Source organism: Protopterus annectens, chromosome 2.part2 (assembly GCF_019279795.1).
Source record: "Protopterus annectens isolate FY-2018-M chromosome 2.part2, PAN1.0, whole genome shotgun sequence".
Classification (NCBI taxonomy): domain Eukaryota; kingdom Metazoa; phylum Chordata; order Ceratodontiformes; family Protopteridae; genus Protopterus; species Protopterus annectens.
This window is the reverse complement of record NC_056730.1, coordinates 839,484,429-839,505,726: the sequence shown is the minus strand read 5'-3', so window position 1 is coordinate 839,505,726 and position 21,298 is coordinate 839,484,429. Positions and strand designations below refer to the sequence as shown.

General features: G+C 35.7%; 1 protein-coding gene across 1 annotated transcript in view; it reads right to left on the bottom strand.

The window, feature by feature from the left end:
- The window catches only part of ADGRV1 (adhesion G protein-coupled receptor V1), a 3,979,741-nt gene that overhangs the window by 2,713,353 nt on the left and 1,245,090 nt on the right, over nucleotides 1-21,298 (bottom strand). Inside the window, exon 48 of the mRNA XM_044064182.1 lies at nucleotides 254-361. Within this exon, the coding sequence (XP_043920117.1) occupies nucleotides 254-361 (108 nt within the window). The remainder of the gene's footprint in view (nucleotides 1-253; nucleotides 362-21,298) is intronic.

Genomic DNA, 21,298 nt, shown 5'->3' with positions numbered 1-21,298 from the left:
ACTAATGTTTTAAGTATGATAGCCAAGTGAGTTGCTTGAAGACCAGTAACAGTTCATGTTTGTGATAGTTACAGAAGTTAGTTAGCTGATACTGTTCTGCTGAAAACCAGTAACAATATTGTTTCAACATACCTGAAAAAATGCCCCCCCTTATAATGTTCCTCATGAATCAAATCATAGTGTAGTGGCATTAATGGAGACTCATTTATCATGTGTAATTTTTTGGCGTAATTTCTAATTCTGATTTGCTTACCTGTGTAGCTGCTGGGCTCACCTCTGGACTGGCAAAAATCAGGTAAATGGTGTTGTTCAGTGAAAAATGTCTTACATCAGCAGTTTCAGGAATGGTTAATGTATGAATCTGTTGAAACATATACAACAATACTGAGCAAAGCTTTTCTCACCAGAAGAAAAAAATGTTTCACTGCCTTCATATCAGTATTTACATACAAACACTCAGACAGATACTTGCATATGTACAGACATGCATGTACATACATACACATGCACACATGCATAAAATGCATATGTATACAAGATGTGCAAAAAATTGTGCCAAGTTACTTTTCTATACTGCTGGGCAAAATAAGATCAGGTACTTATTTTACATGTAAAAGCATAGCTTTAAGCTCAAAATACCATAATACCATATCTAGTATCAATTACATGCATCTATGTTGAAAAAACGCTGGCTGTATAAGGCTGGGTGTAAAATAGAAAGAGAAAAAAGTGTTTGCTGGGGGTGCAAACACATATGCACACATGCACTCATTCTTTGTGTGTGTGTGTGTGTGTGTGTGTGTGTGTGTGTGTGTGTGTGTGTGTGTGTGTGTGAGAGAGAGAGAGAGAGAGACACCAGTATCAAAGGACTTTTTCACATCTTCAGCCATAGAAACAATGGAAGCAACTATCAAGTTAATATCACTCTGAGAGGACAAAGACATCTGAAAGCCTCTACTCAGCAAGGCATCATGTGAGATATGCAAATCTTTCTGGAAGAACTAATGCTTCTGCATACTTGCTCATTAATTTATATTTAGACATATCTTGAATAATATAAGCAGGACATCAAGGTAGACTCCACTAGCTCTAGACATGATATAGTCTTAATAGGTCTCATTAGTAGGAATGGAAAATTTAGTTATGTTACAAAACATTAAGTTAACATGGTCCTATTGCTGTATCAGAAACAGTGTAATGAAACTTAAAATGCCCCCTTCACAGTCACTTTCACTTTTTGCAGCACAGTATTTGTATCGATTCCCATTGCCTGGATATATATGGTCTAAGTGCCTTTGTGCCTATGTTCTATCAAGGAAGATGAGAAACCGTGTAGGGAAGCTATGTGGATACATGGTGATGGAAATTTCATCCAGGTAACTTGCAGCAAGTGCAGTGGAGAGAGCCATGTTTGTTTTATGGTCCTGTGAGTAGTAACGGCTGTAGGTTATCAGTATATACGTCAAGTACTCATTTACTTCTTTCCTTTCTTTGGTTGTGGTTTGCTGCCACTGAATAGAGATGAAAAATGTACTTCCTAACTAGTGAAACCCGATCAGTGTTTTAATTACTGCTGGTCATTCCTAATGCCTGCTGTTTTTCAAGTTGGGCTTCATTCAGAATTATCAGCCCTTTTTCTATACAGTAAGACAACCAGGTTTCAATGTTTAGAAAAGCCTTTTTTTAAATAAACAGTAGTACTTGAAATAAACAAGTTATTTCTTGCTGTAATAGCTACAGTACTATGACTGTTTTAACGGAAATAAAGCAGTTAATGAGTGAAAAAGGGGTGCCACTGCCAACATAAGAAATTCCAATAAAATAAACATATTTAGAATATATTAATAAAATTGAAGTTCTACAGCCACATCATGTATGTGTAATTGATTTTGCAAATATTTGCTGTGGTTTGAAATTGTGTATTTTAATAAATGTTTCAAATTCTGCTATAAAAATGCTGCCATCATCTTTTTAATGTCATTGCCTCAATAAAAAATATGTTGAAGATTCTTATTCTTTACCAGGGCTGCACAGTGTTAATTTTTATTATGTAGTAACACTTGTTATAACATTCTGTTCACCATTGTTCCATGTTGCGTTAGAATGCCTATTTAAAAAGTGGCACCCGGAAGAAAGAGCTGCTGTAATGCTTGTTGCTGTGGGTTTATATTCATTTTTTGAAATTTCTTGTAGATGAAAACATGAACAGTTCACTATGACATTCTAAGAATTCTACAAAAACCTACAGCTTGAATAAAATAATGTAATGATTTTAAAGGTAACGAGAGATAGATATGTATTTTGTTTTTATTATGGTCATTTTTATATTTTTATATTATGTGTAGTTTTGTGTTATTTATTTATTAACATTTTACATTTTGTTGAAAGATCAACAAGCCAGAGCTGTTGTAGATAAATGTAGAGAAGGAAGAAGATGACATCTATTAAAAGAGTGTAGGGATGAGACTGAAGTGTAAGAGGCAGCCAAACTACTAAAGGAGTTATAAAATAACCACAAACAAACACAATCTGTTTCAGGGTCTTTTGGCTGTTAGAGTCCAATGATGCATCTTCTATGTTAGGCAGAAATGACAAACAAAATGTCAGTGCAGAAGTACAGAGTTCACAGACTAATACAGAGGCTAAATATGAATGGGGAGAGCCAGAAAAACTATGGACCAAGAACACACCCATAAAAGATCACACAGTCATGGAGTCTGAATGGTTCAGACAGCAGATAAGATTAAGGAAATATATGAGTTTGGGTTCATAAAGTGAAAAGTAGCTGAAGCTATGGATGTATAGATGGACATCTTTGCACATTTATTTAAGTTAGAGCACATACCACTGAGACAACAATGACTTTGTAAAGCAGTGGTCTTAGAATGAGCAACAACTGCAAGGAGAAACCATGTGATGGAACTTTAGATGGTAATACTATGACTTTGAGATGTAATACTATGACTTTGAGATGTATTCCCACAACAGGTAAAACGGAGGGCAAAAAATAAATAATGTGAAATGCTCTGCACTGAAGCCAAACATTCTACAGGATTATTAACCGTCTGCCTATTCCCAGTGCATACTGGGAGGCATTGCAAACCATCAGGATAAGTACACAGTAGAAAGACTAACACGAGACACATAAAACTATATTTATATACAATGAGTTAAAACAAAACTTAAACGTGCCTAAAATATGTAAGCAAAGAAGAAGCACTGACAAGAACTATAGAAGGCATATAAACACTGATGGAAGTAGATATAAGCAGTATGCCAGATAAACAGGTATATAATCCCACCTGCTGACACCAATTAGTACATTATAGGCAGAGGCTATAGGCTTTAACCATTGTATGACTGCTGCTGATATCTGATGAAATGGAACCAATAGTATGGAGTCTAATTCCCAGAATTGGTACTGCTTATTATACAAAAAGCAACTGGCCTTAAGGTATACTGTCAATGTACCCGTCTATCTCAGGTAGTAGCTAGTACCTGCTACTCACAAAAAAGCTCCAGACTGTGCAGCCATACATTAGAGTTATAATCACTAGCTCCCATCTCCCAATGATTTTGCTGTCCTCAGACTAAGCCCAATGCATTTCAATTAAACTTTACCAACAGCAAGTGAAACAAGAAAACAATTGTTTTCCACACTCATATACCCACACAATATTTTCTGACTGGGTGACAAACGATGATTCTACTGTACAAAATCCTTCCTTCTCAAATTATGGTATATTGCTATGAGTTAGTGAGAATACACCTTACTGTTTACCCTTAAAATAAGCTCTTTAAATATTAAAATAGTAACAATTATCTCTGAGAAGTTACCCTTCCAATGATGGACAGCACACAACTTGGAACATGGATGCAAAGCATAAGTACATAACTTATAAAATTAAATATTGGACTTACATATTCAAAGTTAAGTAATGCAATTTTTTTACTTCAAATAAATGAACAATAACATTTATTTTCCAAGTAAGTACACAAAATCTGAATATTTTGGACAAGAAATTAAAAAAAAACTTTCAAAAATTCAGACAAGACCGAATATGATCAGAAAAACTTCTCTGCTATATAAACTAAACACTGTCTCCATCCACACTTACAAATTCACCAAGACCAAGAACAAACGTATGACCAACAAGTGCAATCAAAAGAGTGTACTGGGCAAAGGGGGGAAGGAACAGAAGTAGATTGCCAGGCTTTGCTTCTGTACCACACACTTACACCTATGGAGAATTTAGTAGTCACCAATCTACTTGCCACATGATTTGGAATGTGGGAGGAAACTGAAGCACCTGGAGAGAACCTATGCTAACAGAAGGAGGTCATGTAGACTTTGTACATAAGGCATCTCAGCTATGACCTGAGCCAGTGAACCTCTTGCTGTGAAGTGATAATGCTACCCACAGAACCACTGTGCCACCCAAAATTTATCTGCTTTTAGCTAAAGGATGCACTACATACTGACTCTGGTTTCCATGTTCAAAATAAAATTTGCAAAGTCCTTAAGGGTAGAAAATCCTTTCTTTGAGTTCTGCCCCAAGGGTGTGCTCTAGCAGTAAATGTAGCAACTCTGGCATGTAACTTACTGTAGCAACCTCCAAGGAGCTTTGGCCTTGATTTGAAGAGCTAGTTACCCAAGAAGAAAAGTCTAATTCTATGTTTTTTTTAACTGTAACACATTTCCACAGTAGCAAAATACTGTTTTGTCTCATTTTATACTCTTTCTTTTGAATAATATGAATGACTGAAAGAATCAGGGAAATGAAACTTTACCTTTTATCTTAATTCAGTATAGCTTTACTACAACTTTGTTTGTATTTTTCTTTGAAAGAATATTGTTTCCCTGTTTATCACAGTTATCCCAAAAAACTATTATGTTACTGAAACAACTGCATTCCATGATTTTATTTTGTTCTTAATTCATTCATTTTACCAAGAAAGAAAACTGGCCAGAAGGCTTCTTTTCAGTTAGGCCGCTAAGATAGATAACGGCAGTGAATGCAATACTGCTTAGCTAGCCTGTGTGGATGAACATAATTTAATGACAGTGTATTGATATTAGTTATGTCCTAAAGATCTTATATTTGCTCTGGGAATACTTTCTTCTCTTGACAATATATAAGATGTTTCTTTCTGATCATAATTGCTCCCGATGTCTGATATGCACAAACTGGCTTGGAGGTGAGAATTACTTTATTCAGGAATTTCTCTGAAGTACTGCACTTTGTTAGTATTTTGAAAAATATAGCTTTTGACTTGGAGCTGATTCCAAAATACAGAAAAGGTAGATATTATGGCTTTCTTCTTAGATAAGTAAACATCTTATACAGAATTTAATTTTTGTTGTTATATTGTCACATAGACAGTAAGGAATAATTCTGTTGGAAACATTTTTTTTATTTCATGATAGAATCAAAATAATTCTGCCCTGCATATTTTATCTCTGTATGTATTTTGTAAATGTTCGTAAATACGCCTTTTCTCCGAACACTGTACAAGTTTACAATATGTACTGTAAGCACTCAGCTATCGGAATGAAAGAAGTATTAAATTACTTCCAGTACACAACAGGTGTGATAATGTTAAGTCTTGATCGAATAATAAAAGTACTGAGTTTTGTTTTATGTTCACAGGTTTATATAGTAAACTATCTCCTATCTCCCTCACTGAAGCTTTGCAATTATATGAAATTTAAACATTTATTCAGAAGAAAGATTGTTAATGGCCTGAGCAGAGAGCAGCCAGGGAAATTAACTAGCCTTGTTTTGTATTCATAAGGCCTTCACATGGATATTTTTTACAAAAACAAAGCACAATATCTACGTTTTATTTTTTATTATTATTTTTATTTTATGTTGATTTGAACTTGTTTACTGGGCAGTCACAGCCCAGAAGTACAAAAAGGATCAGAACAAAAGTATACATGATCTTATTAGGAAGTAAAGCTAGTTTCAGCTGAATATGTTCAAGCAGGAAATGCAATACAGTTTAGAAACACAAATTAAGGACTGCATAAAACAGATTATTGCACTACTGCCATAGTAATACAAATGGCTCAACAATTTGCTCTCACCCAGCTGTGGCCAGTCTGATGGCAATAGGTGTTCTAAGGCAGTTTAGCAATTTTCTTATGCTTACTGATTCTTTTGTTGCTTCTGCCATTTACTAGTACAACTTGTGAGAGATGCAAAAATATATAAGAAACATGAAGACAACCCTCTTGCATCAGTCTACTATCTATAAGCATCATACACCCACAGTATCACATCAGTCACAAAACACCAGTAGGGCTATAACTCTTGCTGAGGCTGTATAAATTGCCAAAGCCGCCTAAAACATACTCTGAAAGATGTTAGACTTCTGCACACTATGCAGCACCTTCTCCTCCTCTGTTCCACCGTACTATAACTCCACTCAAGTCACACACAAGGCACCAGAAAAGCAAGCCTAAGCCTGTAAGTCTGGTATCATGTCACACATGGAAATGTCTGGGTTATAGTTAACTCTATAGTTGGGCACACAGACTCTACACTCACCAGAGTGGACAAGAACATGGTGACTGTAAGCTGCTTATCTGGTACCAGGATCTGTGATATCATAAGGGCCCAAAACCAGACACTATAACTATGACCCAGTGGTGGTCTACATATGAGTGAATGGCCTTGAGGTGCTCATCCAAAAGGGACATACAGGAAGACATGATGCAAATTACTAAGCATGTGTTAGAGGAAGGAATTACACTGGTCATGAGTAGCATCTTGTCTTCAACAAGAATGATGTCTAGATATAAAGACAAAATAACTGACTTTAATAACTGCCTAAGTTGGTTTCATTCTAAGGGAATTCATTATGTGTCAGCAAATGATGAAATTGTAGATAAAACTTCCAGTTTTGCCAGGGATGGCTTACTTCTCTCATATTAGATTCCACATACTGGCTAAAACATTTGCTGCCCTTGTAGTGCCCCTACAGTGCCTTTTTAGGCAGAGTCACTGCAATGGACATTCCTACGTAAGCAAACTCAAACCCAAATTCAGACATCATTGTGGTTCTACACAATACTTAGAATTTAAATAGAATGATAATAGAACTTGAGGCTATCTTGCAACTTGAGCACAGTCATATGTGTGCAGTTACTGAGACATTGTTTTAATGCCAGTGCAACACTTCCTCTACACCAGGGCTTAGTACCCAGCATGACTTCAGGCACCTGGATAACTATAGAGGAATACTTGTATTTGTCAGAAACACCAGCATCTCATTTCAAATTTCCTATATCCCTAATATAGACCTCCCAGAGATCCAAATCACGCTTAACAAATCCAACAATTACTTCATTGTCAGTTACAGATCCACATCGATGTTGCCAGAGATCATGGAAATTAATGTAATACTATTGAAGGGCTAAATATCAAACCACATACCAACTTGCATGTGAACTTCAATTACCCTAGCATTGACTGGCACACTTATACCTCTAAAGACAGATACCCACAACATTTCCTAGACTTTGTTAACACCACTGCACTGGAGCAAACTGTAAAGCTACACACTAAGGTTCTAATATCCTTGATCTGATCCTTACCAACCTAACACCCAAATGTACCCCACTGTGCATACCCTGTTGTTAAATCTGATCACAGATTAGATATCTTCTCTGTCAGGCTTAATGGTACAACCTATCAAATGAAACCATTTTTATGGATTTCTCCTGGGCAAACCTACTTCATCTTGTAAAAGACCTGTGCAAAAATCCCAGCAATGCAACAATACCCCACAAACTGACCCATCTGAAAGGGCTGACAAATTCATCTCCAATTTTTACTAGCTTCTAAACAGCTGCATATAAAAGTATGTACCAGTCCACCCTAAACATAATGGCTGATTTGGAAATAAACTTCTCTGGTGGAACTCCCATATTTATAAACTGCACAACTGAAAAAAAAAATAATGAAATGCTGTAAGAAATCCCCATCTCCGAACTCAGGACCTAGTTGAAACATGCCAGCAAGGAACTTAACAGCACTATTAGAAAATGTAAATCATTGTATGAACTTAAGGTCTCTACAGATACCACACAAAAATACAAATCTTTCTTCAGCTATGTCAGGAAATTAAGAATAATGTTCATGTTATAGTTCACAAATGAAAATGATGTGTTGCTTGGAATAGATTTAAAATAATCTTTTCTTACAGATTTGTTATATGTGCTGCTTAGTCTTGATAATGAAATGAAACACTGTCAGAGAATTAGAAAAACATCTTGTCAGGTTACAAGATATATTCATAAAAAGTTGAAGTATTTTTTTTCTCTCTCTAGTGCTTGAGCTTTCTCATCTTTCTTAAATACTTGAATCTTTTTCTGGTAAACAGCTCAAGCTTTGTGAAGTTTCCAGCCCATGCAGAGAATCAGGGCAGTTAACAGCTTATGATTTTGATTGTAGGGCAGGTTTAGAAGGTTAATTTAAATAATAGGTAGAACCTATGAATAATGCATTAGCTCAAATGTCACTATGTTCTCAGTTGAACAAAGTCAATTATACAATGACTGACCATTAATATTCTAAAATGAACATGTTGATTGGCCAGCCCAACCAGCGTGCCCATCGTAAATCCAAGAATATACCAACGGAAAAAGGTCCGATCACCCAGACTTTTTTCCATTATTATATTTTGTAAGGTTTTTTTTTTTTTTTTTTTTTAACAAGAATAAAAACAATCTGTAATCAGGCGGCTGTGGTGATGCAGTGGTTAGTATTGTCGCCTCACAGTAAAAGGTTCTCTGGTTCGATCCTTGGCTAGGTTGCCTTCTGTGCAGTGTCTGCATGTCCTCCCTGTGGTCACATGAGTTTCCTCCCACATCCCAAAGACATGCTATAGCTTGATTAGATACTATAAACTAGCCCTAGGCATGTGTGTGTGTGTGCCTTCTGTGGTAGGTTGGGTGCGGGGCTGGCAACTCGACACTGTAAATCTCCACTGCCAATCATGAGCATACAGGTGATCTGCTGTAGTGACCCCTAAATGGGAAATGCCAACAGAAGAAGAAGAAGAAGAAAAAAAAATCTGTAATCCAGATTCCGGACATACGAGAGAGACAGGATGGAGAAAATACTAGGAAAATCATGTACGTTATTTAAAACTAGACGCATACCTTATTTTCTTTGTATTTCCTACATTCTTTCTGTCTACTACCCCTAAACTGTCTGAAACTTTTTTTTTTTTTTTTTATAAAAAAAAAACAAAAAAAAAACAAGAAAACAAAAACGGAGCAATGTATACTTCTTTTATCCGTTGCTTCCTTTCCAAAACACTGATGTACTGGGCATGCATGGGAACACAAGTCCCATACACATGTGTAGTACATCAAGAAAAGGCACCAGGATATTACCGGCTGTGGAAGGACAGCACGGCGCCATTATACAAAGACATTATTTAAGAAAAGTAAGTATTTTTTTCCTTAAATAATGTCATTGTATAATAGCATTGCCAACTCCGTGGTGTGGTATATTAAGATTTATCCACAGTTGGCTTTATTTAATCACTCAGGCTTCACCCTTGTGATTAAACCACACCAACCATGGGTAAATTTTAATATATCACACCGACATCGTCGGTTATTGCTTAATGAAACCATAAGATTGTGAAGGAGGAATACAATAAAACACTTAAATTCAGATTTCTGGCTAACTTAAATTAAAATCTAAGTTACATTGTACTGACATCGTAGCTTAATAATATAATTCACTATGCTATAGAAGGTTACCAAAAGTTTATTTTTTTCTCTTTCTAGATGATTAGTTTTGATGGGTTTTTTTTTTTTTTGCTTTTTTGAATGAAAACTAAGCATATGGGCATACCATTTTTGTTATAAAAATGTATTTTATTTATTTATTTATTGACATTTGTTAACCAGGTTGGTCCAGCTGGGCTTGTGGCCCATTTTCAGCAGAGACACGAAGAGAAAAGCTCCAGTAACACATACAGTTTAGAGAAAAATAACATTTAGATCAAAAAGTATGGAAGAAATCAGTTAAACAATAATATTAGAAACACAAAGCAAAAAAATCATGCACATGGACTATACATATAATATTTGTACAGAGCAGCAATATATTTACATATTTACAAACAAAAGTTTATTCCAACAGTAATGAATATTAATGTAGAGTCTTCTTCTTCTTTCAGCTTATCCCAGTTAGGGGTCGCCGCAGTGGATCACCTGTCCGCTCATGATTGGCAGTAGAGTTTTACAGTGTTGAGTTGCCAGCCCAGCGCCCAACCTTCCACAGAAGGCACACACACGCATGCACTCATACCTAAGGCCAATTTGGAGTGTCCAATCCACCAACAGCATGTCTTTGGGATGTGGGAGGAAACCAGAGCACCCACAGGAAACCCACACGACTACAGGAAGGGCATGCAGACTCTGCACAGAAGGCACCCCAGCCAAGGATCGAACCAGAGAACCTCTTGCTGTGAGGCAGCAACACTAACCGCTGCACCACTGCAGCCGTAGACTAATTATATTACTGTGGTGGTGGTGCTGCGGTAGCATTGTCGCCTCACAGTAAGACGTTGTCCTGTTCAATTCTCAGCTAAATCGTCTTCTGTGTGGAGACATGCGTGAATGGGCATACCTTCATTGAAGGTTGTGCGTCAGAGCTGGCAACTCGGCATGTAAAAATCTACTGCCAATCATTAGCAGACCAGAGTTCCATTGTGGCGACCCCTAACCAGGAAAAGCCGAAAGACACAACAACATTAATGTAGACTAATTATCTAAAATAGAGGGTACAGATATAAGGGTGGCCATGGTGGTGCAGTGGTTAGCATTGCCGCCTCACAGCAAGAGGTTCACCGGTTCGATCCTCGGCTGGGGTGCCTTTTGTGAGGAGTCTGCATGTCCTCTCTGTGGTCACGTGGGTTTCCTCCGGGTGCTCCGGTTTCCTCCCATATCCCAAAGACATATTGTAGGTGGATTGGACACTCTAAATTGGCCCGAGGTGTGAGTGTGTGCATGTGTGTGTCTTCTGTGGAAGGTTAGATGCCAGGCTGGCAACTCTACACTGTAAAACTCCACTGCCAATCATGAGTGGACAGGTGATCCACTGTGGTGACCCCTAACCTGGAAAAGCCGAAAGAAGAAGAAGAAGAGGGTACAAATATATGTACCAATAGAGGGGTACTAAGCTTTATGAGGAGGGGCTGAAAAACGTAAATAGGAGGGGGGAAGGGAGCTTTAAGTTGGCACTTGACATGGACAAATTTTGGAGTTAAATAGATGAAGTTTGTGTTTTTCTTTAAAGTGGGAGGGGTGGATGATAAAACAAATGTCTCTTGGAAGTTTATTCCAAGCTTGGGCAACGGAATATTTATATAGCAGTTTTCCTACAGTTTTTTGGGGTTGGTAGATGTGTAGTAGTTGCTGATTAGATATACAAAGAGTCCTAGGAGTATAGATAGAGATGAAAGAGAGCAGGACAGGATGAGGGTTTGTAAAGAATGAAGTGTAACATTTGAAGTTGAGATAGCAGTAGTAGATGGGGGAATTCTAGCCAGTAGAGAGAATTTAGGGTGAGGCAGTGATGTGAATTGTAAGAAGAGTTTGTGATAAATCAAGCTATCTTATGGTAGGTTTGTTGGAGTTTGTTTAAGGTTGTGGTTTGAATGTTGATGAGGACTGGTGCAGTATATAGAAGGAAGGGGAGGAGAAGAGCTTGTGCAAGGGAGAGTCTGGCATTAGCAGTTAGAAATTTTTTGTTGCGATACAGTAGACCAAGTTTCTGGTGTGTTTTTGTTTATACATTGGAGGATGTGCAAGTTGAATTTGAGTTCATCATCAAAGATGACTCCAAGGAGTTTGGTATGAGCTTTAGGTTGGATGGTAGTGTTATTAGAGGAAGTAATAGCAAAAGTGGATTTTAGGTGATTGAGAGATCGAGGTAGGAATAGTAAGAGTTTGGTCTTTTTAGGGTTAAGGATGAGTAAATTGTTGGACAACCACGGTTCTGTGGACAGGAAGGCCTGCTGAGTTAAAGTGTGGAGTTTGGAGAAATTTTCTGAGATGGTGATGAGAGTTGAGTTGTCCACATATTGGATGAGGGAGGATTGTTTACAGGATATGTAGAGATCATTGGTAAAGACATTGAAGAGGAGGGGACCCAGGGTGGAACGTTGTCATACCCCGGTTGGAACAAGTATGAACAGAGAAAAGGAGGACAGACATTTAACAGATTGCTGCCTGCAGGACAGATAACTGGAGAACCAGGCAAGGGAGGAAGAAGATAGATTAAGATTAGCAAGTTTAGTTAGCAGTAGGGGATGGGAGACTGTATCAAAGGCTTTAGATAAGTCCAGGAAGAGACAAGAAATGAGTTTGTTATTATCAATGGCTTCAGCAATGGTATGTGTGAAGGATAACAGGGTTGTGGTCATGCTGTGGTTGGGATGGAAGCCATGCTGAGTGGGAGTGAGAAGATTATGCTGGAGGAGGTAATTAAGTAGTTGTGAGTGGATACATTTTTTGAGAATCTTAGATAGGGGATAGGATAGCTATAGGTCGGTAGTTAGATGGGTCAGTAGAGTTACCTCCTTTATGGAGGGGAATAGTAAAAAAGGATTTCCATGGGGTAGGGACAGTGGATTCCTGAATAGATCTATTAATTAGAATAGATACTGGGTAGGCAATCAAGTCAGCTGCAAGTTTGAGGAAGGTAGGAGGTAGAGTATCAGTGGAGGGAGAGTATCAGTGGAGGGAGAGCAGGGTTTGAGCTTTAGTAGAAGAAATCTGATATAGGAAGTAGGAACAGGATGTATGGAGAATAGATGTTTGTTTGAAGGGTTGGGAGGGGGAGGTAGAGAGCTAGGTTGCAGCATAGTTTGTTACATAAGACAGATGATAAGAAAGCTATGCAAAGCATGTAATCCAAAGATTTGGTGAATGTTATATTTACATTAAGATCTGTCAGAAGTGTTGCATTTTATCATTTAATAAGGAAAACAAAATAATACTGCATGTACTGGGATATATTATTGAGAACATTTCATGAAGACTATATTTGAATGTACATATTAAGATGTTTCATAGAAGCATTACATTAATAGTGACACAGATACATGACATTGGCAACCGTTTTATTAGAAGCTTCATGTTAATGTCATGAGTATGTTATCATTACACTTGAAATTATATACAAAACAAAGAAACAAACAGTTTAATAGGGATGACATGAGATGTAATAAACTGCTGAGGACAAATAGCAGTACATTATTGTTTAAATGTTTCATGCCATCAGTTTATCTATTATTATTACATTTTCACTGAATCAGAACAGATGATTCAGGAAGGAAATTGTTTTTTTCACTAGGCACATAATACGAATCTTTAACTGCAGTACAGCAGTTTCTCACCTTTTCAAGATGATAGTAGATGAGATTCAAGATTGTATATAGTTATCAAACAATAATACATTTTATTTATCTCTTAGTGTTTTAATGAACATATAAAAATGAGAAATATGTCAGTTAAACAACAGCTTTGGACATATAATACTTCTGTTATTTTAACAGTTTTAAAGGCTACAGACCTGTATTCACTTTGTTGTTAATGACAATTTTATTTAATTGAAGAAGATGGGTGGGTTTGCTTGGATGGTTAGACTATTCAAGCAATGAGTGGTAGACTCCATGAGGGGTTTGAAGGATTTTAAAAGTTAAGAGTTTAGTTACATTAAAACTTTTTTGTTTTTGGTGGGTGTCTACAACAACAATTATTATGCATCTAATTAAACCTTTAAATATTAATGTCAGTATGACAATTAATAAGCAGTTCCTTTAACAAAGAAGAGATATTATGCTAGGTCCTTATAGTTCATTTTAGGAGAGTTTACATCTACACTATTGACCTTTATAGCAAATGACATTTATTAATTGTGTTTCCATAAATGTTAATAGATTAAATAATGGGTGCAAGAAGGGCAGTCTAAACAAATATTTGAAGTTAATAATAAGGTACATAACTTACATGCCCTCCTACAAGTCCAATCCCCTGATATTCTGTGCCTAACTGAAACCTGGCTAAAACCATCAACCTCGGATAACGAAGTCTTACCACCTGGGTATAATATACTTAGACTTGACCACACTACTAGGAAGGGAGGGGATAGCTGTACTCTTCAAATCCACACTAAATGTTACCTCAGACCCCATTCAACCACCCCAAGTCAATAAAGCAGAAATACTTTCCACCAAGTTCCAAATTAACAAAAACAAATGCATAAATATTGTCTGCTTGTACAGTCTCCCAGGAAATAATACTAATACCCTAGAAGACATCCTCCACTGGTTAGCTGATAACTATCCACAAGAAACCATAGTACTCGGAGATTTTAACATTGACTGGAACACCTGCTCGTCTCAATCTCCTGCCACTCATGTAAACCTGTATGGGTTCACACAGGTCATATCCACCACCACCAGAATAGGTAAACTTAACCAAAAAGAAAGTATACTGGACTGGATACTAATCAACAGCCACCCCCAAATGTATACATCAGGGACCTTCCCTGATGACCTCAGTGATCACTTTCTCACCTTTATGTGTAAACACAAAACCTATAATTCCCATCAGCCCACCTATAGAACAGTAAGAAACAGTAAGAGCTTTAATCCTAACTAGTTTCAGGATGAACTTAAGTCATACAATTGGTCTGCCCTAAAACACTTGCCCCTAGACAAAGCTGTTGCTTACTTTAACAATAAATTCCTTACCATCCTCAATTCTCATGCTCCTGCCCGCTCCACTAGAATCAAAACAAAAGTTGCTCCATGGCTCTCTAAAGAAACCAAATCAAAAATCATGGTCAGGAATAAGGCATGGGCTACCTGGCGTGCTACAAAACCCCTCTAGATCAAATTAAATTTTGGTAAATAAGAAATGAGACAAAAAGATCCATCTTACTAGATAAAAAAAAAACTATTATTTCCATCTCCAGCAAGGAAACCAAAATAATCCTCAAAAATTCTGGCCGGGAATAAACAAACTATTGCACCCAGGTCAAACAAAGTATCCACCTCCCTCAGACTCTACTGGTAAACTACCAGTGGATGTTGCTAGCACCTTTAGTAGTTTCTTTACTGTGACTATCCAAGCCCTAGCTAGCCAATTACTCCTGAACGCCTCTAATATACAGGATATCATTCCCAGTACCCAGCCCTCCTTTAGCTTCCAACCAGTCTCTACATCTTTCATTCGTACTCTAATCAAAAAAACTAAAACCTGTTACCCCAGCCGCTGACCTTCTCCCTGCTGAATATTTACAAAAAGCTGCAGATACTATAGCGTACCCCATCTCCATTTTAATTAATTGGACCATATCAGAAGCCAAAGTCCCCTCTATCTGGAAAATATCTCGTGTCATACCCCTCCATAAACGTGGTAGCTCTACTGAATTATGTAATTATAGTCCCATAGCCATCTTGTCACCCCTGGCAAAAATCATGGAAAACTGCATCCACAAACAACTTCTGAACTTCCAAACCCAAAACAACCTACTGGCTAAATTTCAGCATGGCTTCAGACCATATCATAGTACTACCACAGCCCTCCTCACCTTCTCTAATGCTATAAACCATAACAGGAACAACAACAAACTATCCTTAGCTCTTTTTTTGGATCTCTCTAAGGCTTTTGATACAGTTAACCACCATCTACTCATCCACACCCTGACAAAAATGTGTCTAGGTAATCATGCTCTTCAATGATTTCAATCCTATCTGCACAATAGACAACAAGCTGCCCTATGGCAGAACAAACTATCCAACCTCCTACCCAACATGCTAGGTGTCCTCCAGGGGTCTATTCTGGGACCACTACTGTTTTCCATTTTTATTAATGACCTCCACACTGTCATCCCAAATGCTAACTGCATTCAAAATGCTGATGACTCCATGTTGATCTGCATTGGCACCTCCCATACTGAGCTGCAGACAATTACTCAGAGTGCTTTTAACTTAGTTGAAAATTGGTTTGCTGACCGCTTTCTGATTCTAAATCCCAACAAAGCAAAGCTACTACTTTTCTCCACCACCCAAAGATCCCCAATGTTATCTCTCTCCATTGTCTAATAATGCTGCCATAATCTCCCCAGATGCCCACACGAAACTCCTTGGGGTTATTGTAGACAACAATCTCAAATTTGATGTTCATGTAAACAAAACTATCAAATCCATTAATAAAAAACTGGACTCACTATATAGGATAAAGCCATTCCTAAACCCACCTGCTAGGATTGCCATTGCCCGCTCTCATCTACTCTCTACCCTCTTCTATGTCTCCCCTTTACTTGCCAACTTAAATAAAACTGAACATAACAGACTCTCTAGCTGCTATAATAACATAGCTAGATTTGCCACTGGCCTGCCCGACAGAACACATCACTGCATAAACCTAAAAAATCTCGGATGGCTAGAGCTACCCAGGCAGATTCAGTATAACCAACTTATTGTGGCTCACAAAGTACTTAACCAACCTGAAAATACACCTGTTTTGAAAAACATCATCTAGCCCCACTCCAACCTCAGACCACTTCACTCATCTAATAGACTGGTAGTACAAACCATAAAATCCAACAATTCAGCTGGAGACTCCCTGTTCGCCAACTCTGTTGGCAAAACTTGGAGCTCACTACCTGCTAACATTACCCTAGACACTACCCTATCTCAATTTAAGAAAACTCTCAAGCAGTATTTCAAGTCTCAGTGGCTATGACCTTGCTCCAAGCCTGACTAAATATTTAGACTTACTGGTGCACCAGTACTATTTTGAAAATTGAACTCAACTGTGTTGTAATTGTTAAGCCACATTAGAAGTTTGTGAGACTGTATAACTTAGATTTCTCAACAGAGTCTGTAAATTGTGTTTAATTTGTATTATGTTAAATTTGCTTGTGTAACTTCCTTTGGAGCTTATCTCCCCGGGCCTCTGCTGAAAATGGAAATCCATTCAGACTATCCCGGTCAACAAATGTAAAAAAAAAAAAAAAATAAATAAAGTTATTAACTCTCAAGTTATTTTTTTTACAAGAAACACACCTACTTACAGAAGATAAAGACAGACTTAATGCTAAGTATGTCTCTGTATTATCTAGTTCGCAATCAAATAAAAAAAGAGGAGTTGCTATATTATGGAAAAATGCTTTGCCCATGCCTGAAATCATTGACACATATAAGGATGATAAAGGTATGCTTTATTCTGTTACTCTATAATATAATAAAATAATATTAACCCTTATTAGTTTATACTGGATTCATGGAATAGGAATTAAAATTGTTGAACAACTTCTAGAACAAGTAATTTAAATTTCAAAAGGCAGCATCATACTAGCAGGAAATTTTTATTGTATATTGTCACCAAAGGATACTTATACAACAGGCAAACAGAAAATGCAGGCATTTGCAAAGGCACTGTTAAAGTTCACTGAACTATTTCATCTTAGGGACATAAATGATTTCTCAGATCCAGAATGACATTTCATTACTCAAATAGACATAGAACACAATCCAGAACTGACAGAGTATATGTCTCTAATGAGTTGATAGATAAAGTAAGCAAAATTAAAGTAGTATCTTCCCACTTTCAGATCATAATGCAATCACTTTTGAGCTGTTTTTAAAATCTAACAATAACATCAAGATCAGGAGGATACCAGCATATATAACTCGCTTAAAGGATTTTAAAGACTTTTTTATTTTACAAAATCTTTCTTTTATAGAAATTAATACAGGAGATATTTCAGAAATCTACCTATGGGATGTACTAAAAGCATATCTTTTTGGTAGAGTCACCAACTAGCTATCAATAAAGAAAAAGAATGGGACAAAGAACTGTACAAGATACAAGAACAACTTGACAAATTAAAACTGGAAAATCAGACAGGTAACAATTACAACATAGAAGAGATTAATAATCTACATAATAAGTATTTGGAAATTTTAAATCATAAAACTAGGATTAATCTAGAAAAGTTTTGATAATCAATTTCTCAATTAACCCAAAATCTATTCATAAGTTAGCTAACAGAACAAAACTACTTAGTAAGTCTAACCATGTAATGGAGATTTATTCACATAAGAGAAAAGGAAAAGTGATGGACATAGAAGAAATTTTAAAGGAAATTAGACATTATTACAATAAAATCAATCAATATAATGTAATAACAGATTCAGGAGTGATAAAGAAGGGATAATTAAATCTTCTATAAAAAATATAAAAAATAAATTATCTGATGACCAAGTGAACCTAATTGATAAACCAGTCTCAATGTCTGAAATTCTAACTCAGATTAACACATTAAAACCTAACAGAGCACCAGGTAATGATGGAATTATACCAGAATTCTACAAGTTACTACCAAAAGAAGCCTTAAACATATAACACAACCTTTTTGTTTTCTGTAGTTAAAGACTTAACAAAAGTTCCTCCCTCCTGGAAATATACTCTTATCTCCCTAATTTTAAAAAATAACAAAGATCCAACTGAATGATCTTCATACCAATTTCACTTTTAAACATAGATTATAAATTATTCATGGCAAGTCATGCTAATAGATTAAAATATATTCTTCCTTCCGTGATTAATGAGGATCAAACTGGTTTTATTCTAAATAGAAATACTTATGACAATATCAAAAGAATAATCACAAGTAATTTACTATGTAAACAAATCAAACGAGAATCTAAAATGAATGTGGCCAATACATTAATGGTGCTTTTGACTCTGTGAACTAAAAATATCTTTAGTTAGTCTTAGAGGAATGTAATTTTTCAAGTAATTTTACACATCTTATAAATCTTCTTCATGACAATTGTTTTTCATGCATTAAAATAGTTACTTTTACTTTTGATTAATACAAAATTTGAAGGGAACTAAACAAGGATGTCCTCTTTCACCCCTACTTTTCAGTCTAATTTTGGAACCTTTTGTTAATTTTATTAGGTGAAAATTTTGACATAAAAGGCATAGCATAAATTCAAATTTGGTTTCTAAAATCCATTTATTTGCTGATGACATTCTTCTGACACTGCATGACAGTGATAGTTCCCTTTTTGCTGTTTTTAAGGCAATGGATGTGGTCTAAAAAATCTGCTCTCTCCTTTAATGATAACAAAAACAAAATACTACCCATAAATACCAATATTGATATGATAAATGACAGATTTACTAAATACATTGTCAAAGAAAAAAAAAGAACTATTTAGAGAAAATTATAACAGATAACATTAATAATGCAATAAATTACAATTATGCTAACAGCATAATCAGTATAAAAAATTAATAAATAAATGGAACAAGATTTTCTTTACAATGGAAGAGAAAGACTGTCTATTATCAGAATGATTATTTTACCAAAAATCTTATGTTATTTAATCATTATCTTTACCTCCATCTAAAACATGTATTAAAGAATTTAATACATTAATTTTAAAATTTCTTTGGTTCCCCAACAAACCAAGAATTGCTTTATATCATCAAACAAGGGTTGAACACCAGGTGGGATTGGGCTACCATATCTAGAATTATATTCTTTATCATCAATTATAAAAAACAATATAACTTTGGATAAATAGTATTTACACAGACGGGTAGAAAGAGTTTCTAGGATGCCTTTTTGTGAAATTTAAACATAACATAAACTCTAATCATAAATTTCAACAACACAACAGTTTACATTGGTTGCTAAAAGATTACTTTTCAGAAAGGAATCAACAGACAACTGACTTTACTTTATTTCTACTATATTAAATACTTTTGCATACTTCATTTATAGAAATTCAACACATAAGGCAAGGATTTTTCTTCTTTTCCTTATCGCATACACTGAAATTAATATTTTCACTTCAAAGTTAGAGACAACGATTACATTTAAAGAAAAATTCTAATATATTTGTTTCAATTAAAGAATAATGAAAAACTACATTCTGTTGATTATACCATAAGTAAATATGATTTAAGAAAATATATATGGCTGGCTGTACAATCTTGCAGACAATATTTAAAAGGTAAAATTTAGTTAATTCAACCAAGGGTAAGAGATTATATACCAAAATTAATTGAACTTTTAATATTATTAATGTAACAAAACACATTGGGAGAGGGTCTCTTAGCCAAATTATATAGAGTGGTGAGGAAAGAAACAAAACATTGCAATGACTATAACTGGAACTATTTTATTTACATTAATAACAGACCTTCAGATGAAAAGGATAAACATCATTTTAATATCTTCCAAACAGACAACTTCTTCCCTTAGATGGAAAATTTTTACTTGGAAATTCTTGCATATATCTCTGTTCATACCTCATAAAAATGAATTCATGTTTAAAAAGAAGCAAGTTTGCTGGAGATGTAAACAGGAGCTTAAAACAGATTGGCAACACATATTATTTTATTGTGTTGTACTTGCACCTTATTGGAATAACATTAATCTTTTTGGCAGGCTTTATTTGGGGACAATTTTGTTTTATGTAAGTCATTAATTCTTTTTAATACCCCTATTCCTGTTAATGTTAAAATAATGAAATACCGTCTTTTGTGGTCCATTTAATAAATTGTGAAGAACATTATAACTAAGAATTGAAAGAATGAAGCTGCACCCTCTTTAAAAAATCACAAATATTGCAACCTAAGTATGTCATCTGGAAATTATCACCATTAAATCAAGATCTACTAGAATCACCTGCTACTATAATACATGGACACATTTCAAGGAACTGCTTAATAAACAAAAATAGCTATACTCATATTAATTATGTATAGTAATTTTTTGATAATTTTCATGGTTAGTAGACACTTGTAAATAGCTGTTACTGTTTGTTGTAGTTCATATTGTTCTTTTTCTTAAGCTCACAAATTTCTAAATACAATTATTGTTGTGAACAATTTGTTTATTTAAAGTCTAATAAAAGCTAAAAAAAGAATAATTTTCAACAATGCTCTAAGCTTATCCATGCTAAAACACACATTCAAGTCCCAAGTATATAGCCAATATATTTATCAGACAAATTTACAGCTAACTCTGCAGCACCTGCCCACATTGTTGTGTTCACTATCCAAGAATATTTAGCTTAACCCTGTAATCACCTTGGAACAAGTCTTAAACTCCATCTCAAAGGCTAAAAGTAATGCTTCAAAGGGATCATATAATATACCTGGCTGCATTCTCATCAGTGCCAAGTATGCACTGTCTGAGCTTCTACTTAAACTGCTCAACCTCAGCCT